The sequence below is a fragment of the Protopterus annectens genome, chromosome 2.part0 (genome assembly GCF_019279795.1).
Source record: "Protopterus annectens isolate FY-2018-M chromosome 2.part0, PAN1.0, whole genome shotgun sequence".
In the NCBI taxonomy this organism is placed as follows: Eukaryota; Metazoa; Chordata; order Ceratodontiformes; family Protopteridae; genus Protopterus; species Protopterus annectens.
The window spans coordinates 22,624,586-22,650,918 of record NC_056728.1 but is presented as its reverse complement, the minus strand read 5'-3'; the positions used below and the strand labels follow the sequence as shown (position 1 = coordinate 22,650,918).

General features: G+C 38.9%; 1 protein-coding gene across 2 annotated transcripts in view; it reads left to right on the top strand.

Moving 5' to 3' along the window:
* Positions 1-25,976, top strand: part of TMEM237 (transmembrane protein 237) — a 723,713-nt gene extending 697,737 nt beyond the window's left edge. For both annotated transcript variants that reach the window (XM_044060506.1, XM_044060505.1), the window contains exon 13: positions 25,815-25,976. In XM_044060506.1, coding sequence (XP_043916441.1) covers positions 25,815-25,882 — 68 coding nt within the window. In that variant the 3' untranslated portion in view covers positions 25,883-25,976. The remainder of the gene's footprint in view (positions 1-25,814) is intronic.
* Positions 25,977-26,333: the final 357 nt, after the last annotated feature.

Genomic DNA, 26,333 nt, shown 5'->3' with positions numbered 1-26,333 from the left:
TTGCATACGTTTCTGCTACACGCATCATGGGAAACCGGTACCTGCTAACGTTAGGTCCCACTCCACCAGGGCTACAGCTACATCAGCAGCCTTTCTCAGGGGAGTGCCAACCAAGGATATTCTGGAAGCTGCAACTTGGAGTTCAGTGCACACCTTCACCAAACACTGTCACTTACCTCTATGTTCTAAGACTAGAGCTGGTTTTGCCACTGCAGTTTTGCAGGGCCTACTAGCTCCTTCTAACCCTGTTTAACTCCACCTCCCATCCTTAGCGTTGGGATTCAACCCAAGTGTGATGACTGCAGCAGGGTAACACGATGAACATAGTACAGTTTTGTACCTACCATAAATGTAGATGTTCGAGTGTTCAGCCTGCTGCAGTCCAGGTTACCCTCCCTCCATCCCCTCTGCACTAGCTGAACTTATCTATACCACTCTATCCTATGCAACCTCTGTGGTGTATTTGCTTGTGCCTAAAGGTATTGTTTTATTTTTATCTAGCTATATATATATATTTTGCCTACCTATTAGGGGCACCTGACATCTGGGGCAAGAAAAACTGAAGAAAATGGCGTTGGATGTCTCTTATATACCCCTGGCGCTCTGACGTCAGGGAAGAAGCGACAGCAACCGACGCCGGACCAAGACTTTGGAACTCAGGCCGACTGTGGGACCGCCTGACGGCAGGATAACCCAAGTGTGATAACTGCAGCAGGGTGAACACTCGAACATCTACATTTATGGTAGGTACAAAACTGTACTTTCCCATCCCCCTCCTGAGAAAAGGCCTAGGCAGGATACAGACTATGATTCCTCAGATCAGGTTTCCATTTCCTCTGATTCCTCTTCTGACCAGGGATACTCTATACCGCCTTATGAGGACTCTGATGCTGAAGAATCTATCCCTTCAGCCTCTCCTCCTGAGGATTATTCTTTTGGGGAAACTTTACATACCATGAGGGAGCATTTCCATTGGGAAAGTCAGGAATACTCAGAATCTAATAAAAGGCTCAGAGATTTCCTTTTACTGCCTCAGTACAGGCCACTGGCTATTCCGTCTGTGCTTGATATTATGGACGATGTGTTCTCTGAATCCAGCTTATCTCCTGATTCTTTACCCCCTGCACAATGGTGAAGCCAGATAGGTACTACAGAGTCCCTGACTCTCACAAGTTTCTTTATAAAAACCCTTCTGTAGATCCAGAAATTATTTCCCAGGGTCCAAAAGGGGTTAAGGCTTCCATTGCAAAAAATCCAGTACCCTCTGACAGAGATTCCAGAGCTTTGGATAGATGGGGGAAAATGTATACACTTCTGCAACTCTAGCAGTAAGTGCTTTAAATTGCCAGTTTCACATGCTTAAGTACCAACAATATTTAATGGCTCAGTTAAAACAGAAAATGCTTGCAAGCTCAGAAGCTCCTGATTGTAAAGAAATGCAGGATTTGTTGCATGCAGTTGAACAGGTGGGAAAACATACTCTGCAATGTGGTTTTGATTCTCTAGAGGCCTCTTGTAGGGCCGCAGTTACAGGTTCAGTGATTCAAAGGCTTGCTTGGTTAAAAGAACAGAGTTTACCAGATCATGTTAAGGCAAAATTATTGGATGCTCCTTTACAGCATGATACCTTGTTTGGTGTTAAGGCAGAAGAGGTGTTAAAGAAAATGGAGGATAAAGCTAAATCTATGCAAACAGTCAAGGATTTCTTAGAGGTACAGCCACCTCGATTTAGCAGGAATTGGCCTACAAAAAATTGGTCCTTTCCCCAGTGTCAGACAAGCCACAGAGAGGCAGATGCAGACGCCCAACAGGCAGATCTCAACCCAAGGCTCAAACTGACAAAGACAGTGGGGCAGCTCAACCCCAAAAGGAGGTGACGACAAGTCTCAACCGTACAGGAAACAGTCTCAATGACTTTCCCCTTCGTACACCAAGCACTCCCCTTTTGGAAGCCCCCTTGGGGGGAAAACTAGCACTTTTTTCTCAAAACTGGCAAACAATAACCCAAGACAAATGGGTTCTGAATATAGTGTCTCAAGGTTACAAATTCCACTTTCATACTTTACCAAGGCTAAAAGGAATGCCAGACCTGCCACAAAATCAATGGGCAGAGGCACAAAGACAAATTTCAGCCCTCATCGACATGAGAGCTATTCAAAAAGTACCACAGCAAGAACAAGGACAAGGATTTTACTCAAGACTGTTCTGGTCCCCAGAAAAGGCAAGGCCTGGAGGCCCATACTAGACCTATCAATTCTAAATACTTACCTGGATATTCCGAAATTCAAAATGTTGACTTTACAGCAGCTTCTACACATGCTGGGCAAGAACACTTGGCTTGTTACTCTGGACCTCAAAGAGGCATACCTGCATGTCCCTATCAGACAAAATTGCAGAAGATACCTCATATTCAAAGCTGGTTCAATGCACTACCAATTCTCTGCACTGCCCTTTGGCTTATCTACTGCATCCAGGGTCTTCACAAAGTGCCTGGCACCAGTAGTTGCTTTTTGCAGACAAAAAGGAATTGAAATATATCTATACCTGGACGACTGCGTCATTCAAGCAGAGACAAAAGGACATCCTTCTACAGCATCTGGCGTTTGTAAAGAGGTTGCTAACTTTTCTAGGGTACACAGTAAATGAAAAGAAGTAAAAACTAGTGCCCTCACAACAGATTACATTCCTGGGTGCCAGCTTAAATACAACGGCCCAGATGGCTTACCTCACGCCAGACAAACAAGTTCAATTAATTCAATATTTTCAATTACTGGCTAAAAAGTCCCATCTCCCTGCAAGAAAAATTCTGCAGGCCCTGGGATTCATGGCATCCTGCATACTACTAATTCTGTTTGCCAGACTGCATATGACTAAAATTCAATGGTACCTAAAAAGTGTTTGGACTCAACACTCTCACAGTTTAGAAGCAGTAATACCAATGATTCCCTGCCTGCAACAGGAGTTTTGATGGTGGGCACAGGCATGTCACCTAAACAAGGGTCAGCCTTTCACCCTACCCACAGCCAGGCAGACGCTAACAACAGATGCTTCGGATTATGCCTGGGGAGCACACATGGCAGGAAAATGTATTCAGGGCAAGTGGACCACAGACCAGATGCATGTACACATCAGTCAAAAAGAGATGTTGGCTGTTCAAAATGCCATAACAGCTTTCAAGGACCTTCTGCATCCAGGACAATTATTATTAAAGACAGACAACACCACAGTAATGTGGTACATAAACAAGCAAGAGGGCACTCATTCTTACCCCCTATGCAGGCAAGCCATGACCTTGTGGGACACAGCTCTAACGTACCAAGTCCACCTGCAAGCACAATTCCTGCCAGGAAAGAGATATACTCTGGCAGACGATCTGAGCAGAAATATTATGGACCCTCACGAATGGAAATTGAATCCGCAAATATTCAGCATGGTAATGCAAAAATGGGGATGCCCAGACATAGATCTTTTTGCCTCCCCAGTGAATTGCCAACTACAGAAATTCTGCACAAGGACTTATCACAAATAAGCATGGAAAGTGGATGCTCTTTTGTTCAGCTGGAAAAACCTAAAAGTTTATGCATTCCCACCTTTGCCTCTCCTTTCAAAGGTACTCCTAAAGGCCAGACAAGAGAAACCACGGATGATCCTGATTGCTCCGGACTGGCCACGCCAGCAGTGGTACCTTATCTTAAGGAACCTTGCTCAAGGGCCACCATGGATTTTGCCTCAAATTCCACACCTTGTGACTCAGCAAAACAATCAGATCCTGCACAGGCAGCTCAAAACCCTAAACCTGGCTGCATGGCAGATTCATTAGTCAAACAGGCAACACCTCTCTCTAAAGCGGTTATGGATATCATTTTGGAGGCCAGGAAGCCTAGCACAAGGAAAGCTTACTCAGAAAAATGGAAGAGATTCTGCGCCTGGAACCAGGCTCAAAACCTTGACCCTCTTGTTCCAAACATTCCTCAGATTTACAATACTTAACTGAGATGCTGGACAGAGGCCTATCCTTCTCATCAATTAAGATACACGCCTCTGCCATTTCAGCACATTACAACATGGATCCTCCTTTATTCTCTCATCCCTTGCTAAAGCAATACCTCAGAGGGGCTAAAAACATAAGACCGCCCCGGAAAACACCAACACCAACTTGGGACCTCAATTTCGTTTTGGAAAAACTAACCCTGCCACCTTTTGAGCCAGCAAATACAGCCGATCTAAAATTTTTAGCATGGAAAACAGCTCTGCTCCTAGCAGTAACTTCAGCACGAAGAGTCTCAGAGCTACAGGCATTAATGGCAGTGGAACCTTTTATAATTTTTCATCAGGACAGGGTTTCTCTAAGGACAAACCCTACCTTTATGCCCAAGGTGGTATCTAGTGTGGCTCTTAACCAAACCATCCATTTGCCAACTTTTTATCCAAACCCCCAGAATAAAGGGGAGAAACTTCTGCATTCTTTGGACATACACAGGCAGCTACGCTTCTACTTGGACAAAACAAAAGCTATCAGGAAAACTGAGCAACTGTTTGTAGCATATGCTGCAGGATCACAGGGCAAGGCTATCTCAAAGCAGACTATATCCAAATGGATAGGGCACTGTATTCATTACTGCTACACACAGCATGGAAAATCAGTCCCAAAACACATTAGGCCACATTCCACCAGGGCTACAGCCACTTCAACGGCCTTTCTCAGAGGAGTACCTACCAAGGAAATTTTGGAGGCTGCAACTTGGAGTTCAGTGCTCACCTTTACCAAGCATTACCACCTGCCTCTTTACTCTAAATCCAGAGCAGGATTTGCCACTGCAGTTCTGCAGGGCCTCATAGCCAATCCTAACTCCTTATAGATCAGCCACCCAACCTTAGCTTTGGGATTCTACCCAAGTGTGATGACTGCAGCAGTGTAACACGATGAACATAGTACAGTTTTGTACCTACCATAAATGTAGATATTCGAGTGTTCACACTGCTGCAGTCCTGGTTACCCTCCCTCCATCCCCTCTGAACTGACTGGCCTTGTCTATGCCTTTCTATCCTATACAACCTTTGTGGTGTATTTGCTTGTAACTGAAGGTATTGTTGTTATTTTTTATGTATACCTGTTATTAGCAATATGTATTGCCTACCTACTTGGGGGCACCTGAAAAACTGAAGAAAATGGCGTCGGATGCATCTTATATACCCCTGGCACACTGACATCAGGGAAGAAGTGACAGCAACCGACGCCGGACCAAGACTTTGGAATTCTGGCCGACTGCGGGACCGCCTGACGGCAGGATAACCCAAGTGTGATGACTGCAGCAGTGTGAACACTTGAACATCTACATTTATGGTAGGTACAAAACTGTACTTTTTTCATCATAGTAGATGTAAGCCAGTATACAAGTATTCAACACATATATGGCATGGAGACACTACTGTTCTTTTTAAAAGATTCTCCTGGGACACATTATATTACGGAATTAGTGAAATTCTGTTTAGAACATAATATTTTTGAATTTGATGGAAATTTATATAGGCAGTTACAAGGAACAGCAATTGGAGCAGCCTTTGCCCTAGTGTATGCTAATATGTTCATGGGCCTATATGAACAACTATATATCTATAATAATAATTTTTTTAGAAAACCTGTAGTTAAATATTATAGATGTATAGATGATTTGTTTGTGTGTAAGGGGGGTAGGGAACAGGTAGAACAATCTGTTTTTGATTTACATCAAAATAGATTTAATATTAGGTGTGATGGTCTGTAGGTAGGAGTAGTAGTACATTACGGGTATTATTTTACGAGGTAATGTTAAAGGGAAGATACAAACAAGAATATGTAGAAAAGTTGAAGACCAAAATTTTATACTGCATGGAGAAAGTTGCCACCCTCCACACACATTTAAATCTATTCCATATGGAGAATTTGTAAGACTTAAGAAGGCTTTGTAATAATAAAAGAGACGGCGAAGAAGAGATAGAAAAAGCTAAGTACACTTTTTTACATAGAGGGTATGAAATAAAGTGGATAGAAGAAGTAATTGACAAATTAAAGAGGTATAATACTAAAAAGTTAGATATAACAAAAGAGAGCAAATAACGGACTCAACAGAGGAGTTAGAAAAAATATTTTTTGTTACAAGGTATTCCTTGTTTTCAAATAAATTAAACAGTGTAATGAGATACTTTTGAGATGTTTTGGATAAGTGTACAAACTTATATAACACAAGCCAATTACAAATCTCCTATTCTAAAGGTAGAAGTAGACACGATTTTATAGTGCATGGCAGATTTCAGCTACCCACTATAGAAATAAATCAGGAAAATACAGCATAGGGGAACCAGCCCTTGTGGTAAATGTAAATGTTGTGCATATGTAGTAAAAAGCTTTGAATATATTAATGGGAAAAAATTCCAGGTAAAAGGAATATATGGGTGTCAAAGTGAAAAATATAATGTATGGAATACGATGCCCGTGTAATAAATTTTACATTGGAGAAAGCAAGAAAAGCTTTGGAACTAGGTTAAGGGAACTCATTAGGGATGTTATAAAAAGGAAGGGAAGAAAATCCAGTAGCAGCACATTTTAGAGAAGTACGTAATAGTAATCCTAAAGGTTTAGCAGCTACAGTGTTAGAACAAATTACAAGTGATGGTATTAACACTAATAATGTAAAAATAGATTATGGCGAAAAGGAACTGTTTTGTTTTTAAAATATGGTACTCTGTTCCCTGGGGGAATGGATAGGGAATGTAATTGGAAGTGTATGTTATGAATGTTTGTCTGAATAATTGGGAAATTAAATAATTGGTTTATGAGTGAATGTATATATAGAGTTGAGTAAGACAAAATGGCATACTCTGTAAAGGCATTGTTGCCAAAGCACTAGAGAGATAATTGTTAACTGATATCTTCAGTCCTTTTTTATTGTTTCAAAATAAAGCCTACTTGGGGATTTTACTGGCCTCTTTTGTGGTGTTCTTCTACTGCCACCTTTGGTGTTTTGTGGTTTTAATGGCTTCTTATTCTCTCTCACCGTCTTAAAGGGGGATATTCTAAAGGGTCTTTCAATTACAAGTTATCCATTTTCCTGCTTTCATTTTCACATGTTCCAAAACTCCTATCATTGCTCCTCTTGTAAGCTTGTTCTCCCTTCTCTTACCTGTTTTGTAAACTATCACCATTTTTTCTGAATTGTATAGTTACTGTAACTGTATTTGGGTTTAGGGTAACTTCTTCCCTCTTTGTATTCTTTCACATCCCTAGCAAACATTTTGCTTTTCCTTCTAGCCATAAAATTAACTTTAACTTGGATCTTACTTTTAATATCCAAATATTTATTCCTCTCCTCTTCCATGGAATACATTAGATCACTAGTAATTAATTTATTAAACTTTTCAATTTTTTCGTAAGTAGCTTCCGTTTCTACTTTGTTGTTTTTAATTGTAGCCTCCATTGTAGCATATCCACACTGGTCAAAAATATTGAACAATTCTAAATGAAAATCAGACCCCTCTATCACATTGTTAGAATATTTGCAAACCCTTAAACCCACTTTTCGCCTGCAAACATTCATTAAGATACCAGTATATCCACTTGTAAAGATGTATACTTTAAATATTAAATCATATAAAGCATTACTATTGTCCTGGTATGTTTTTTCCTCACCAGTTTCACTTTCATAGTTTTGGAATGAAAAATTGTCATTTCATAACCACATAGATCATTCTCTATTATTGAAATCTCCAGAACTATTATTATTCATATTTCCTGTATTTGAAAGCTTAGAGTCATTTTTATTTGTACTATTAGTATTGGGGTCACCTTTTCTCACTGAAAACTGCTTCTCTTTGGGTCTTGACCCTTCTTTGAAATGTGTGTTCTTGTTGGAACCCCACGTTCTTCAGTGGGCGAACGAAACAGTCTCGGAAGTAAATCCGAAGAATTCTCAGCCTCCTCCATACCTGTAGAATGATGAACTGACTCCTGTGTACTATGGACTTGTGGTTCACATCTACACGCCTTTCATAAGTTCATAGGTGGGTACTAGGCTATCTGCCCGAAGGCATTTATAAGCCTAGCCAGAATGTGTTAGCTTTCGCCGACCCCTTAGATTAGTTCCCTGTGCCTCTATCCAGCAGAGCCACTGAAGTGATCCCCTAGGTAAACTTTCTGTTTCCCGTCCACTCGTCAAGGTTTCTTTTGAAGAGTGTTAGCGAGGAGCTCTGCCTAATGTAGATTGGGATATTGTTCCAAAGCATGGGAAGTCTCTGGGACAGGAATCTATCCATCCAGCATGTCCTATTTATTGTTGTGGTGAGGTTTAGATCCCTAGAGCGTGTGGCTCGAGGGGATAACGTTTTCTTTAGGTGGAGCATGTCAATCAATTCTGGTTGGGACATGGCCTTGTATGTCAGGCAGAGATCACCTCTGAATAGGCGGTATGCAACCGAGTACAACTGGAGTTTCTTCAGTCAAGCTGCATAGGGCATCTGTTTGAGGCCATTGATCCTCTTGGTGAGGTACTTCTGTGGTCTTTCCAGCTGTTGCAGGTGTCTTGTAAGGTACATCCCAAATGGGGCGTTGTACTCTAAGATGGGTCTGATGAGTGATGAGTAGAGGGGTACAATGACCTCTTTTGATCTGGATGCGAACCCTTTTGTGATTAGGTGGGCCACGTAGAAGGATTATCTAACCACTTTGGTAATGTGATTATGAAAGGTGAGATTACTATCTACTGGGGTCCCCAGATCCCTTATTACGTCTTCCGTATTTAGGGGACTACCACCTATGTTGTAGTTTGTGGGTAGTTTGTTTTTTCCAAAGGGGATGACTATGCACTTTTCGGCATTTAGCTTGAGGCCATGATTTTGACACCAGGTATCCGTCTCAGTGAGACCCTTTTGGAGGATGTCTGTGTCAGCCGGAGAGTCAGTTATAGCCCCTAGTTTGCAGTCGTCTGCGAACTTGGTCAGCCGTAGTCCTCCTGTGCTTGCCTGCACCTCTGAGAAGTATATGCCGAACAGGAGGGGTCCTAGGACTGAGCCCTGGGGAATGCCACTTGTAACCGGTTTAGAGTCAGACCTAGCTCCTGCAACTCTCACAATGTGGGTTCTGTCCGTGAGCCAGTTGGCAACCCATCTTGTGACATAGGGGTTTATGTTCAGGCTGGTGAGGTTGTCTATAATACCAGAATGGGGAATGGTGTCGAAGGCCTTAGCGAGGTCTTGGTAGGATGTGTGTACCACCTTTCCCTCGTCTATAGCCTTGGTAACTGTCTCAAAGAAGTCCACCAGGTTTAGGAGCATGATCTGCCCTTAACAAAGCCAAACTGGGTAGATTCCAGTGTTTGGATGTTCCCAATATCTCTGTTAATGAGTTCCATGATGATGCACTCCATAGCCTTGCAGACCAAGCTAGTCTTGCTTATAGGGCGATAGTTCCCGGGGTCTGTTGTGGCTCCACTTTTGTGGAGCAGAATAACAGTTGCTGTGTGCCACTCTCTGAGTATCTAGCCTGTGAAGAGGCTGAGTCTGAACAGTATGTTTAGGTGAGGAGTTAGTTCATCTTTGAGCTCATGTAGGACGCAGCCTTCGACACCGTCCGGTCCCATTGATGCTGTGTTTTTGGCTTTGAAGAGGGCTGTTTTAACCTGAGTGTCTGTGATTTCAGGGACTCTACATTCTTCTGGTATGGGTATGGGCCCTTTTGGGGGTGAGAGGGGGGTGAAGTTTGCGCTGAACCTGTCTGCCAGGATGTTGGCGATATCTGTCGGTTGTGTATTTTGTGCCATTCTGCACTTACTCCGAGCAAATCTGAGCATTGCCACTTAGATTCTTGACATAGCTAAAGAATGCCTTGTGTTTATCTTTGGAGTCCTTGGCAATTTTTCTTTCAAAGCTCGCTTTGGATGATTTTATGAGGGATCGTAGTTTCTTGCTGATACTGATCAGGGATGTCTTCCCTTCATGGGATTTTACTCTTTTCTGTACTAGTTTCCTTCTTCTATTGTATAGCTTGCTTATGGCAGGAGTCCACCAGACTGGTTTCCTTTTCTTGGAGGAGTGAGTCTTGGTTTTGCTTGGGATGGCACGATCCATGCATTCTTGTAGGTGCCAGTAGAATGCATTAGTAAAGGATTTTGCAGCTTGGACAGTGTTATCCTTCAGCATGGGGGCTTTGAAACTTTCCACCTCGGTCTTAAGTAACGTGAAGTTTGCTTTTGAAAAGTTTTTCACGGTGGCTTTCTTGTCCGGGAGTGGGGGCGGAATATGGATATCCAAAGTGATTTGTTTATGGTCAGATCTAACCAGTGATGACCAGGTCCAATATGTTGTCACCTCTAGTGGGAGTGTTGACCAGTTGAACCAGGGCATTTGAATTTATAAATTCTAGGAAAAGTTGGGCAAGGGAGTTAGTACTTGAGTAGTTCTCCCAGTTAATGTTTGGGTAATTGAAATCACCCAATATTAGGGTGTTTGGTAAGACCTTTATATTTCCCAGTGTTTCCAGAAATGTGGAATGGGAGTCCTGGGACATGGTGAGTGATCTGTAGCAAGCTACAATTTGAATTGCAGTTTTGCCCATTGTTAGTTGCACGTGGATGATCTCTGAAGCATCGTGCTGTGCCACTAACCTGGAGGTGTGGGTATCCTTGATGAATATGGATACACCCCCGGTTTTTGTATTTCGGTTTGGGTTCTGTGGCCGAAATGTATGGTATGAGTTGTAGCCTGGTAGTGCTGGGGTGCTGTCTGGAGCCTTAAACCAGGTTTCTGTTACTGCACATATATCGATTTTCTCCATACTGAGGAGTGCCTCGAGTGCGTGCATTTTGAGGTTTAGACTTCTGGCATTGAGTAGCATTATCCTCAGTGTTTTGTTACTTGTGCTGTTTATGGGGGTGGGTTTGTCTTTTGAGCCTTGCCTAAAAAAGGCACTATGGGGGTGGCAAGAGCCTTGGCAAGTATTCAAAAGCCTAAGGGTGACAGGTGCAAGCCGTCTCTAGCGAAGCAGTGTGGCTTGTAAACTCAGAATACTTCCTGGTTGCCAGGTAACCATGAAAGGCTTTGGCTTGCTCTCATGTCCACGTAATTATTAGAGAACAATTGAATAATTTGTGTAAGTTCACCAGTCAAGTCCCAAGGTTTTTCCTCATCTCTTAATATGACCTACTTGATTGTCTTTCATGCCTCTGCAGTACTTACTGAACATTTCTAAGAGTTTAGAAAGATTACTGTTAAGTAACTGTTTTTTGATAATAACACTGGAGCACAAATAACAAATATTATTAGCACAATGACTCAGGCAACAAAAAAGTAGAAAGGGCTGTCTCCAAACTTAGGGAGCCTATAACAAGGAAGGTAACGAGAGGTCCTGTAGAGGTATTAGAAATATTTTGGAAATTCTGTGGAAGTCTGTATAAAGCAGAGAAATGTGGAAATCAAGAAAAGATGCAAATGGAAATGTTTATGGAAGAATTAAATATGCCAAGGTTAGAGGTAGATGCTCAATTGCTAATGGTTAGAATAGGAGATGAGATAAAAATTGTGATGTATAACCAATCTACAGGAAACTCCCCAGGAATTGATGGTATTCCTGTGGAAGTTTGGAAGTTAGGAGGGAAAAAACTGACAAAGATCCGGAAGGTTTTGTTTAACAGTATTTTAAGAGGAGGAGAAGTACCAACATCCTAGATGAAAGCAGTGGCAGCTGTAACACCTAAAGAGGGTAAAGATCCATCAGATCCAGCTTTCATACAGGACCATTTCAATACTAAACCATGATTGTAAAGTGTTCATGGCTATAATGGCTAAAAGAATGGCAAAAGTAATGCCATAATTGATAGATATGGATCAGTGTGGTTTTGTGGAGGGAAGGCAAACATTTGACAACATTAACCAAACATTAATGATCCAGAGGGAAGTAGAATGTAAGAAAATACCATTGTTGGTAGCGGATCTTGATGCAGAGAAAACAATTGACAGAGTAAGCTGGGACCTTGTAAGCTGGACAATGGAAGCATTTGCGTTTCTTGAAAAAATTATAAGGTTGATTAGGAGGCTCTTTGAGGGGTCAGAGGTGAAAGTGTGTGGGGTCCTCTCTGATAATTTCTGCTTGAGCAGAGGAACGAAGCAGGAGTGTCCTGTTTCTCCTTTGTTATTTGCATTATATTTAGAACCGTTGGCAAAGAAAATATGGGACTCAGAAAATCAAGGATATAATTGGTTTGGAAGTCAAGAAAAGCTGGCTCTGTTTGCAGATATTATTTTATACCTGACAAAACCAGAAAGACATTACAGTGTTGTGGAACATTTTGAGACAGTTTCAAGTCTTTTCAGGATACAAAATAAATGAAGCTTTAACAAAAGCAATGGTGATAAATAATGTACCCATATATAAACTGGTTCATCAATATCCAGATTTATGGGGACATCATAAAATGAAGTATTTGGGAGTATGGATTAAAAATTATTCTGGTGTGGCAGCTAAGGAATGTGGGAAGAGACTAAGCAAAAGATAAAAACTGACAAAGAAAAAAAAAATGAGAAAATGATACCCTTGTTATATGGATATGGATAGTAAGATAAAAGCAGTTAAAATGTTTTTAGTCCCATTAGTCTTATAACACAGGTCAGGCATGTTTTTATCAACCAGAGGAGAAGTTGTGGATAGCAGCTAATAAAGAGCTGAAGGACTTTATCTGGGAGGGGAAGACTGCAAGAATCAAGTTGTATAAGCTGATTCTTCCAGTAGAACAGGGCAGATTGGGATTACCCAATATGAAGGGGTATTTCAGAGCTACACAGTTAAGGCTCCTATACGTAGCACAAGCAGAAAACTATAATTCAAAGTGGAAAGGGACAATGATAAAACAGGGGGAAGCTCAAAAAACAAGGAGAGACTGGGATTTTGGATGCAGGCCTTTAAGGAAAATAATAATCATACATACTATTGTATTTATAAAGTAGCAGAAACACATATCTCTCAACTGTTCAGATTTTCGCAGAATGTCCAGATTTCTACCAAATATTTTTGGTAGATTTTTCATAAAATTGTGGTTTTCTGGCAAATTAGTGGCAAATTATTAGACTGAAGTTAGAAAATAATGGCAGGCATTTGTGTTTCAGATTTCATACCCTTCAGAAAATTTATGTTAATGCAAAACCTGGTATTCTATCAACTTTCTAAGTTTGTCAGAGCAGTATTTAAAAGTTGTCCCTATTTTTGGGCTTGTCTTCCACTTTTATTTATGGCTTTGTCTAAATTTCTTGCGCTAAGAGTTTGAGGGGTGTGGAAAGTATCCTAAGAACTAAGCCAACATGGGAATGGAGAAATGAGATTCTGCTGATAGGGATGACTGCAATTAGCGATATAGACAATAAGCAGGAGGGGGCTGGAATTTATTGGAGAAAACTGGCAAAGGAACCAAGGTACTGGGAGCAAATAACTAGAGAGGGCAAGAGGATAGACTTGGAAGACGACAAGAATTTATTTGGACTGCAGGTTACAGACTGCCTTCCCTGTCAAAGATTGATATCAGAGTATAGACAAAGAGAGAGAAATAGGGGGTCCTAAGTGAAAGACCAGCACTGGTAGAGTTTTTAGTAGAATCTAGAACAGAAGCTGCCATTAAAAAATGAATAAGTAGAGCATATCAAATATTGCATGATAACTATAAGACTCAATCAGAGGAGGTTAGAAAGGATTGTGAAGAGAGAGATTGGATAAGCACTTCACAACGAAACAATGGGAGGATATATGCATGTCTCCCAAATATGCAACAAAATCTAGAAGATTTAGGATTTTTTGCCTGGAAATGTTTACATAGACATTTTTATACCCCAAGTAGACTCCAGAGAATTTTTTTCTGAGGTAGACAGCAAATGTTGGAGGTGTGACGAGGAAGAAAGAAGTAACTGGGAACATATTTTCTGGGAGTGTGGTGATTTGTCAGACTTTAAGGATTCCCTGCAGAATGCACTGTCAGAGATGCTGGGTGGGAAAATTGATATGATGAGGGAGATGATTTTTCTGAGCTATACTATAGAATTGGAATTGCCTAGACTTGGTAAAGCCTTGCTGTGTCTAATTATGGTGGCTGCCAAAAAGCAATTACTAGAAAATGGAAATCAAAAGCTAAACCAACTATGTTAAAAGTAGTGAATATAGTAACAGAGATAAAACAACTGGAACTGAGATCTTTAGAAAAGGGTAGGAGCAAACTACATAGGAAAAAATGGGAATTGTAGGAACAGTACATACAGGGGAGGAATGAGGTTTAAAAGTAGGCAGGACTTAAATGAGCTTTTGTAATGTTTGACTGAACATGATTGGGTAGATTTTTTAAGTGATGTATAATGTTTGCAACCAGGAGTGTGTCAGTATGGTTTGTGATGTAAAATGCTTGCAACTAGGATTGAATTGATGTGGATTGTTTTCATTTGTATAAATGTATGATTGCCTGTGTCGTGCTGATTTTAATAAAGATGGTTCTTGTTTAAAAAAAAAAAGACCAGGAAATGAGTAATTTATGTAATGTTGCCTAGGTTATATGATAGCAATATCTGTGAAGTATAATGTTTGCAAACGTGAACTTGTTAATGCAGTTTGATTGCTTTTATGTAAATATAAATGTGCCTGTGTCACAAGCGATAATTCAGTAAAGGTGTTTAAAAAAAAAAAAAAAAAAAAAAAAAAAGAACCTTAGCTAAAGTACTTACATTCTGAATGTCTTTGTCCACAAGAGCAGACAAGGGCAGTCATGTGACACACACAACCCATAGTTTACAGGAGAATTTACATAATAAAATGGTATATTAATATGTGAGCCCATCTATTTAGCTAAGGTTCCATATTTTACCTTCTGCTTAAACAATTACTGTCAGTAATTTTAGTTACAATGGATATTAGAAGTCATATAATCTGTGTGTAAATGTACCAGCTAAGACTGATAAGGAATGTATTCATACATGTTTGAAATTCAAATAGGCAAAGATCAGATACCTTGAAAATATGGCCTCTAACTGCATAGTATCTAAAATCTTCAAAAATAACATATAGTTTTGGTCTAATGTATCTTTTAAAACTTAATTGGGTACTTGCATATTATCGCAACCACATTCCGAACAGGGCAAACGGCTCATTTCCAAGCCGTACTCTTGCCAAGATATGTAGTGACCAAAGGGAGGGACAGGTTTTAAATATTGCTCTTAGAAGGTTGCTAGAATAACAGGACTTGTGGTATCATACATTTTCTGGAGGAAGTAAAGTCTGAAATGCAAATGTATGTCATTGTTTAGCGACAGCATTCCACAGTGATTTGCCTGAAAAACAACTTTTATGAGAAACGGACCAAAAATACAATGCTTAAATCTAGACATTCTGCAAAAATCTCGACAGTTGAGGGGTATGTGATCTTTCAGGCCTGTCAGATAATGTTTCTGCCATCAAAATAATTGCAATTTTACTGGTCTGTGCTTCACCCTGTGATGTTGTACGACATCAGACAGTCCCGATCCTTGGCTGATATAAAACATTCCTGTTTAGTTTTCTTTCTCTCTAATGTTGTTTCACTGTTGAAACAACATTTTATTTGTAGGATGCTTCATGCTTCCTTTAGTTTTGCTGTCTTCATAGTGTTTATTGTGGATGCGCAAGCAGAATTTGTACCTGTGCATTAATCAGTTGAAACTGAAACATAAATTTCGGTCTAGTTCCATTTTAGTACTGTGGGTACTTATGTAAACACTATGAAGATGGCAAAACTGAAGGAAGCATGAAGCCTCCTCCAAATAAAATGTCGTTTCAACACTAAAACATCATTAGAGAGAGAGAGAGAAACCTTAATGGCTTGGAAATGAGCCATTTGACCTGTTTGGAATGTGGTTGCGATAATAAGTACCCTTAATTGTATTTGGAAACAGATAAAAAAAACCTTAGTACAGCTGTCTCAGATTGACAGATACTCGTAATGGATGTCATGGGTGACTGGGTTAAACTCCCTTCATTACTATACTCTTTCACCTAACAGCCTGCTTCAAAAACATCATTGTCTGACAATGAAAGACTTTACTAGTGGAATATTTGATTTGAATTAATTGTCCAAGTTAGTAGCCACCAGGAATGTTAGGATTCAACCAACAGGAATAATTTTCTTGATTATTCTTTAACAATATCAGATACCTGTATGGTGCATAATTCAGTGTGCTGACCATAATGGGAAAACATAAGAGCACAGCAGAGAACTTGTGATTAAGCAGTAAAGGATTTGTTAAAAACTAGAAAGTTTAATGTTCATAATACACTTGTTCATAATAAACTGATGCCCTATCAGCCCAGTCATGTCTCCATTACTTAGATCCATAAACCTTAGGTGACATGTATACTTGGTTAAGTTAAAAAACAATTGACAGTATACATGAGTGAATCAGATGACTGGATAATCCCAGTAGCACTTCAAATCGGATGTGTTCCCTGTGTTATATTGTTGCTTTCAACAAAGATATTCTTAAAAGATATATCCACCATATTGCTATTTATAGTATTTAGAGAAGGGATATATGACAGGTAATTCACTCAAGTCATGTATCAGAAGTGCAAACATGAATAAGGAGCTGTTTTAGATGACACAGAAACTGCTTATATACTGCCACTCCCAGTTGAGTCACTGGGACCTTGATGTCATCAGAAAACTCCAAGAGTACTGTAATAGTTGTGGCAAACTTGTTTCCAGGGGGTATAGACATAAGCCAAATGAAAATTTTAAGTAATTTTCATTTTATTAAAGTAGGAATGGCATTACAGCTTCACTTCAGCATAATGATTACCACTGTTATTACCACTGATCAAAACTAATTTTCCATTACTGTTTGTTTGATTGTTGTCCTCTGCTGGGTAATACCGCAGGTATTGTCGTGTCAATGAAAACAGCAATTAGTCAGTCTCAAAATGCTAGTAATATAACCAGAATAAGCTAGGAAGAGAGTCAATAAACAGAAATTTAACATAACTGCAAATTACTTCTGTAAAAAATGTTAGTTCTTACCCAGGCATCAAGCTTATTGGTTAATTTATACGTAAACATGTCCACAATATGCATGAATCAACAAAGTTAAATAATATTAAATTGCTTTGTTTAAAACGTACAAAACACACTAAACCTCTGTTTATCCTTGACCAAATAAATCAGTGCAGATTTATGACGTATGTGATCCACTGTAGACTTTTTAATTAGCCCTTATCCATGTGAAGGTCAAAAGTTGAAGAATATACTATTTTGAAGCAGCATCCATGTGGTATTGATAATAGGACTTTCTGGTAACCATATCAGTATGTTCAGTTCTTACTTCCATGGATAAGCCAGATGATATTTACAAGCCATAAGCATTTAAAGGGAATATTTGTTTTCTTAGATGCCAGCAAAAGTTGGAAAGTATCAGCTGAATTAACCTATTTAACATAAAGAAGCCTTGGAAAGGTGACCCTAGGGGGGAGGGATGAAGAGCTGTATGCATCTTGTTGGTTACATGTGTAGAAAGTGCTTTGAAGGGGGCAGTAACAAGTATGTCTTTACTGCCTCATTTAGCTTGTCATTAGTGTAATTATTTCTTAGACCCCCGATGGTAAAATTGTTCCTCATAGATCTCTCTGTGAGAAAAATAATTACATTTTTAAGGAGAGCAGAAAACTTTTCTACATGGTTAATTTTGGGAAGCATTCTGTTTTGGAAATCCTTTTTCAAATTCAGTTAATCATAGGTTCATAGGTATGTGCTAAGAAAATTGTATGTCAACCACTGTAGCTTTAGACAATAATGCCATAAAAAAACCTCGACAGTGAGCAAATAGCTCAGACAATGATGGTAAGATGCAGTTTTAATTTGGGAGCTATAGACAATATTTTCAGCTTGGGTTATGATAGATGGAAGGGAATTAGAAAAGAGTTTGAGAAAAGAAAGGAAAAGAGAAGCAGAGGAGAAACAGGGAAGATTGGGACATGTTGATGTACAGTTTTGCATAGTTAGAAGTTTGTAGCCATTGACTCCTTGGATGAATCTATGGAATCCCATCTATTCATCAAATTGAAGTTATTATTATTGTTAGGATTTTATATTGTGTAATATGTAGGGGTAGCTTGTCCCATGGATGAGGAAGACGTGGTTGATATTTCAGTCTAGAATGTATTTCAAATTTTGCAGCATACATGTTGTGTCTGCAGGGTGCAGTTGCATGTTGCAAGCACTCATTTTTTCTTAGTTTAAAGTGGCCACTGTTAGTATTGCAAGCTCTTGGAAGTTAATTGTGGAATGCGCTGAATTTAGTTTCCTTGCCTGAGATGTACTGCAGGTCTGAAGGTCTGAGTTATAACAATTTTCATTATTTATAAGTAACCCCCATTTGTACACTTACCTCAAAGTCCTTGTGTAATTGGTCTGTAAATAATTTATTTTCGTTATTTTCACCATCTGGAGAGAAGAAAGGAAAATGAGAAGAGCCCAAATGTTTTTCTTTTACACCTTCTTAGTGATAGTAGCTATCTTGTTTTTAGACATATTTGATCTCCATTGTTCATTTGTCAACAATATTCCAGAATGTCATTCCCAGTTTATGTTCACTCATAAGCAGATTATTCCTGCACAATCCACTAATAAAACTATGGAGTACCACTTTGTATAACCGTTTCCAATCCCATGTCTCAGCTTCATACAGTTCAAAGCTTCAAAATGGTTAAGTTAATTTCCTTGCTTAAAAATGATGCAAATTTGCCAAGAACTTGACATAATGCCGACACAAACCACAGCCAATAAAAAATAAATAAATGAGATTTATTCTTAAACTGGATGTAAACCAGACTGTGGACAAGAGTTTGATGAAAGGAGAAGGCCAGTGTGGTAGTACAGAGATGTGAAACTAGATATTAGGGTGGAAGCCAGAGGACATACAAAATATGGAAAAAAGTTGAGGTTAAGTAGGCATAATAATGGGAGGCAGCCAGAAAGCAACAAAGGAGATGAGGACAGCAAAGGCATAAGCAGAAAGGATGTTGGCAGAAAGGGGTCAGGGTAGTTACGTTTTTTCAGTATATCTCTGAAAAAGGGCATGACTGGCCAGGTTAGGTAGAGCAAAGATGGGAAAGATATCATAAAAAGCAGAGAGATTTTGAAAGGATACTTTGCTTTGTGTTGGTCATCAAAAGAAACATGAGAGTGTTTTGCTGAGAGAGAGAGGTGGATCATTTTGGGTAGAGCAGTAAACAGATGCCTGGATAATAAGGTAGGAGTCTGAGAGGAAACTTTCTTCCCCAAAGAAGGCTAAAAGACAGGGCCAAGTGGGCTACCTTATGAGGTCCTGAGGAATCTGTCCTATGTGCTTGTCAGTTCCTCCACTACAGGTTTTCTATAGAATAATGGCCAATGTGGAAGTCCCAGAAGGCTAGATGACAGAAAATGTGGCACCCTTGGACAAGGAGGGGGAGGAAAAAAATTGAGGGAACTCTAGGCCTGTTAATTTAACAACAGTGACAAGGAAAGTCATGGACAGAATCCTGAGGAAAAGGCTGGCTGCTTTTCTAGAGGACAACAGTCTCCAGGAAAACAACCAGCATAGGTTTATGACCAGACTAATCCACTAGTTAAACTTAATCAGGTCTCATGCAGATTTTTGACTAGCTTACAGTAGGATGTACTAGTAGATGTGGGCTGTCTGACTCCACCAAGGTCTTTGACTCGGTTTCACATAGGCAGCTGCTTTTAAAACTGGTGAGGTTGGGGATAGGATCAAGACTGAGGAACTGGACCATTGCATGGAGGAATGGTGGGACTCAGACAGTTGTTATGACAGAGAATTATCATGAATTACATGATTAGTGAAGAAATGCAGGAGTTAGTCCTGGGTTGAGACATATTTGAGGAAATAGAAGACTTTATGAATCTCTTCACTAATGAACAAACGTACATGCAATAGCAAAGGATGGAAGGAAGAGTCTAAGGAAATGTTCTGAAATGGTGACCAAATTAACTGAAAGGTGACATTTGAAGTCCAGTGTACATAAATGCAAAGTAATGCAACTCGGTCAGAGTAATTCATAAAGAAAAAGATTTGAAGGTATTGCTTACACTTGGACTGAACTGTAGGAGCAGAGTTTAGAAGATGGAATCAGCAGACAGCAAAATACTTGGGGATAGCCTTAGCGGGATTGACTCCAGAAGAAAGTTAATGTTCTTCCAGTCTACAAGGTCCTGCTCAGAGCATAGTCTGCATACAGCTCTGGTTGCTGTTCAAGGAGAGGGAAATCAGAGTGCTGGGAAGAGTCCAAGGGAAAGCCACGAACAAGAGTATATGGGATAGATGGGGAATGGAATATAACCAAAACCTGAAAGAGCTATAGCTTTTTTCTAGATACCAGAAGAGGCATGAGCAGTATGATACAAGTACACAGTGTGTAGGAGGAAGGGCGACAGCAGATTGTAGGAGCCAAACATTTGCTGCAGTAGAAGCATTTCTTCTTAGAATGATTTGTAGAATAATTATTTATAGACCCATGCTGTGTACTGCTGGAACTGGTAGTAAAGAAGGAGTCTGTGTGGAGCCATTCCAGAGAGTATGTAACTTGTGGAAAAGGATGGGAAGGGAGAGAAGGATGATATGAGTTACAGTGCTGAATGCACTTGAAGGGTGGACTAGAAAGACTTGGTCTCCTGTGCTGTCAGGCAAATGTAATGTAATGTAAAAGACTTATTGCATCTTCCTGCTCAGTTACAAATGGAGATGTATTTCCTTTTCTGCCTTCTGCATGATCTGTGTCCCCTTGCCTGTACACTTTGAGGAGGAGGAGTTAGAATTTCAACTTGCATGTAAAATTGGAAAGGAATTTTGCCAAACTCTGTTAAAAAAAAGAGAGAGAAAAAGAGAGAACTAGGCTGCAGAATACATATATCTATCCCTCAGCAGCTACCATTTCCATAGGTGCCCAAATCCCTTGCAGTTGAGCCAGTTTCTGTTATTTATAGAATAGTTATGACATGACAGAACTTACTCTGGGTCGTTTCTTGTGTCAAAAAAGGTGGTTCTTTGGAGATCTAATATGGATTTCTTTGACCTCTGCAGACTTCTTGTAGTCAAAGTTTTCAAGAGGAAAAGACCTGTCCCCTGACTGTAGTGGCTGTAAGGATGAAAGAAATCCAAATGTTGACTGCTTTATTCATGTTTGTTCCAATTAGTCTCTGGTTAACAGTCTACTGGACTGTCTCATTGTTATTCCTTTTGAGCAGAGGTTAGACCCCCCCCCCCCGAGCTGCCACTGCTGCATAGCAATAATCTGCCTCTTCGTGGCACTTGACCTACTTGTTGTTTCAATACTGAAGGTGAAAGTCATTTGAGAGGGACCATCATGTAGGCAGCCATCTGGGTAGGTCAAGTTTTTTGTTTGTTTTTCTACCCCCACATCCTTATACACAGTTTGATATATAAGGGAATGGTGTGTGCAGTGAGATACTTTGTACGTTCCTTCACTTCAGAGTAATGTTGAAAGCAATAAACCTTTTCCTCTAGCCCTGAAACACAGGAGGTAGATTCTTTGGTCTCCACCAGAGAAGTCTTAGCATCCCAGTTTACACTCAAGTGCATGCACCCCCCCCCCCCCCCCGAAGAGAGGAGCAGGCCAAGAGCCTTCGTTCTTCACCTTCCCTGCCTGACTCTTCAAATGCCAGAACCACTAATCCAACCCCAGTTACCCAGGCTGTAGTCAGGACTCCATTCCTCTGTACCCCAGAGCCATGTTTTGAGAACAGGTCAGATCTGTTTCACATGCTGAAGAGTTTTTCCTGACTATGGTATTGGACATGGCCTAACAGAAATACTGTTAACTTAGATGAGGATATAGATAAAGAAATCATTGTTTGTCCCTCTCTCTCTCTCTCTCTCTATATATATATATATATATATATATATATATTTCATCTGACATCCATGAAAATTCAGGGACGTGTTCCTCTGCTCAGATTGACCCCTCATCATTCCAAAGGAGATGTTAGCCGTAAGTTTGGCGATTAAAACATTCAAGGTCTGTCTTCCCCAAGATTCTTACCAGGAATTGCAAACTGGATTGTAGTTTCAACACCAGTGTTAGTTGCGTCTTCTTCCCTCTTTTTGGATTTATTGCTTATTTTTCCACCTGAGCATATGCAAATATATGTTTTTTATAATTTCTTGTTGTTGATTTTTAATTCTGTGCTGGAGTAAGGATGTTTTAATCCTAGGTTAAAGGTTGACTAAAATTCTTGGCAGCTTTGATTCAACAGTTGCACAGTATTAGTCTAGTCATGTGATGTTAATTTTTAAAGGCTATAACTATGGGTCTTGACTGGCTCTCTGAAGGACTTGTGACTGTGTATAATGATGTGAAGCCAAATATCACCACAGTAACCGTATCTTGATCTGTCATAAAAGATTAATCTTCTTAACTTGAAATTCAGCTGTATTAAGTAGCACATAATTACCTTATTTGGCACATTGCTTATAGGGCAAAGGGTGGGGGCCTACAAGTTGTTTTTCTTGCTGGGTTACTTTAATTTGATCAGCATCTATGACCCAGCTTTACCCAGTTGAACTACCTGTGTTACTTCTGTGGAAACATTTACATTCAGTACTGCCTCTCACACAGAGTGGGTGACTTAAGTTTTTGCTTTTGTACTTCACACAGAAGCACTTATTCATACCAGAAAGATCTCCTCATTTGACTGGGGTAAAGAACTCTGAACAGTGGTAATGAGCATGCCCATAAACTAGGCACAGAGGAAATTAACCTGTCATTTGTGAAAGTGGGTGTTAAGATCTTATTAGCCAACTGGAGAACAAAGAGGAATAGGTCTTCTAGATGAATCACTTCAGATGTACATGTGCAACATCCATAGTTCTGCAGGTCAGTACCTCCCAGTGACCCCAGTGTTGAATTTTGTGGCACCCTGCAAATCACACACCTCATATGTGCCTTACTCTTACACTTAACTATATCCCTTCAATAAATTAACCTCACCTAAATGAATATGTCCACTGCTTTTCTGAAGTCATACCTATGTTGTTCAACACTCACTCTTGTCCAGTACTTTTGTCATTGAGTCAAAGAACTATATGACGTTTTACAGGCGTAACCAGTCTTGAAATTGTCTTTTAAACTCGAGTTTAATTTTAAAGCATTTAGAACTGTTCTTATCATATTAATAATGTGAGCAATAATATGCGTTTCCATGCAGATGCAATAGAGTATTAAAGTAAAACTGAACGTATATTTATAAATCTTCTATTTCTTGTAAAATTTGAAAGTAATAAATTCCCAGCAGTGCTTAAGACCAGTGAGGATTCTGATTAGTAAACAAAATACTCAGGTTGATAAAACCAACAAATATGTAAGATGTCATCAGCTGGATGTCGCACTGACCCCAATGTAAGGGATAATAAACAACTAATTTAGTAGGCGCTAACACGTGCATTGTAAAATACTGTAACTCATAAGATGTGTAAAATAGAACTTAGAAAGATTTTTGTTTCCATAAGTTATCACAGACTGGAGATGTATTGCAAAAGACCATTTTTAGCCCAGGCAGATGAATGGAAGAAGTCAACAAAAAACTTACTCTGCAAATACATGTGCTTGCAAAATATTTTTACTTTGAAATGTATTAATTTCACTAAATCACTTTATTCTAATTCCTTTCCATTTTTATCATTTTAAGGCACTGGATTTGAATAGTCATCCTAAAATGGTAGGATTACTTGTTCTCACTATATTTAATTATATGTAAAACCTTTCTTAAATTATATTTTAAGCATTAGCAGTGTTCATGTACCAAGGATACACAATTTTGAAGCAACATGCCTGCTTTTGTTGGTGATAATTATTCTCAGTCTCCCTTCAATGAAACAAATTCATTTGCCTCTCTTTCTTGATTATAAATTACACTTAAGTAAATCTTTTTAAGTTCCCTCTTTAACAGTTCTGCTCTTAACCCTACAGTCTTTTGACCAGTTAAAGTATTTATAACTAAGTTTCTTTTGAAATTTTACAAGCCTGAACAAAGAATGGATGACATGAAATTCAGGAAGATTTTAAAAGATGGGAAAGTAAAAATTGTCCTTATTTTCCAAAGTATCAGTTTAAAAAATAGTATTTTTCCTCCTATGCTATGTTTTCATTTGAATTCCTTTACTTAAAGAACCCTGCAATAAGAACTGACTAAATATATATAGGGTCATTCATGAAAATCTCCCCAAATTGCATACCTCAAGTTAACAGCATTTAAGATTAATGGTGGCTTAAAAATCCTGATTTTAATATCAAAATCCTATACATTTCTTAAAGTTAATTATTCTGCTAAATTGATTGGGTACTAACTGATGGTTCAAGTATTGCAAATAAAATGTGTAATTTGATTACTGTTTTAGGCTAAAACTATTAAAATTACCAAAACTATTAGAATAATTTATTTAAAAATGTCAACATTTAATGAGTGTATTAGGGCTTAAAGCTGCCACAATTATGTATTAGTAAATAACTGCTAAACTGAACTTACTAAATAATAAGGTATTAGTTCCTCTGGATTTCCAATAAAAGTGTAAGACTTCATCAGTGAACAGTCACCATCTCCCGTATCAGTTTGTATTAATAATAGCATGGTAGCATGCCTGTTGGGCTTGTGACAGTAGTAAATTTTATTCTAAATTATGTCACTGTTACACCAGGATCTTTACAAAATATACATATCAAACTATAAATGTGTCATTATGCCACATGCTTTGCAAGGAGACTACCAAATTTCTAACTTGTGTGTCATTTTTTCATAATATTACTGATGAATCCTCTGCTATAATAATTATTGGGATACCTCCTCCATTTTAAAGTCATATATTACCCCAATCCCTTTCAAACAGGACAGACCTATACTTTTATTTATTTGATAATGGTATTTTAACAGATCTTTCACAGCCATCTTTCAGTAATATGTAGGACTACAAAGGCAAGGTTTAAGAAATCCATCTTGTTAGTTGAGAGTAGCCATTTAACTAGCATGCCTTTTGGAGAGTGATGAAGTCTGAGTACCAACATCAGGAGACGGTTAAACCCCCACATAGTAAATTGAGACTTGGACTGACCACTGGACCCTAAAGATGTAAGGCAGAAACTTTAACCACTAAGTCACTATGCTGCCTCTCTGTCAAATCTTACTAAAATTAATTAGGTTTTCACCACTTATATCTTTCTTAATTAACTTTGAAGGATACCATTTCTGTCTCATCTTGTATAATTTTTTTCATGTAATATTGAGAATGTGTCTTCTGCTTCTCTGCTTGAACCCACCTGGATCTTTATGTTTCGTACTGAGCTTTTAGCTTCCAGCACTGCCTTGGTTGTTCTGTTTTAGCTTCACTTTGTCTTCTTTATTTCTTCTACATTTTAATACAAAAGCACCTGTACATCAAGTTGTATTCTGGCATCATTTAGTCCGACTTCCTTTGCAATTTATTTATGTGGACTCCTGTTCTGAGGCAGTTAAGGACTGTAAGTTGAAATATGTATAGCAAAAATACCCAAGGGGGCTTCAAAAGAACCACTTTCACCTTACGTACTTCGCATAGCAGAAACATTTCATGAATGCTGAGATATCTGTTTATTTTATTTTGAGCAGGTAGGTAAAAGTATATTACTGTAAATATTTCTGCTTTAGCTTTGGTTATAAAAGTTTATTAGTAAAAAAATATATATTGTGCTGTCTATATTACTTATTCTTTTCCATAATGAGCTTATATTTTCCTTTTTGCAGAATTACTCTTTACCAAAGTTCTTGAAGAGTACCCAGAAACAGATGTCAAATCCAAATCACAGTCATGACTACATCTTTTGCAGTTCCTTGCTGTACTTTTATCATATTTATCCAAATGCTTATATTGTATTATGACGGATAAATATTTGTACAGAAGTTGTATTTTTCTGTGTTGTATATATGTCTTTTGAATACATTTATTTTTGAATAGATTTTTAGATTTTGATAAAACAATGTTTAGTGCCATAGATCTGTATTCTTTCCCTTAACAAATCAAATGTTTTGTCATGTGTATGACCTGTTGCCTTAATTTATAAATTAATTTTAAAACATTGTTTTATAAGCAGAATGTGGTCTAAGATGAAGAGATCCACCATTATTAATTGTCAGGATTAAGGAGGCAGGACTCAAACAGCTCAGCACTATAACTCATGCTACTGCCCCCTCCCTTTTACCCACAATACCATGCTCAACTACTTCCTACCGAGACCGGTTGTACAGCAGTAGTGCTTACATCAG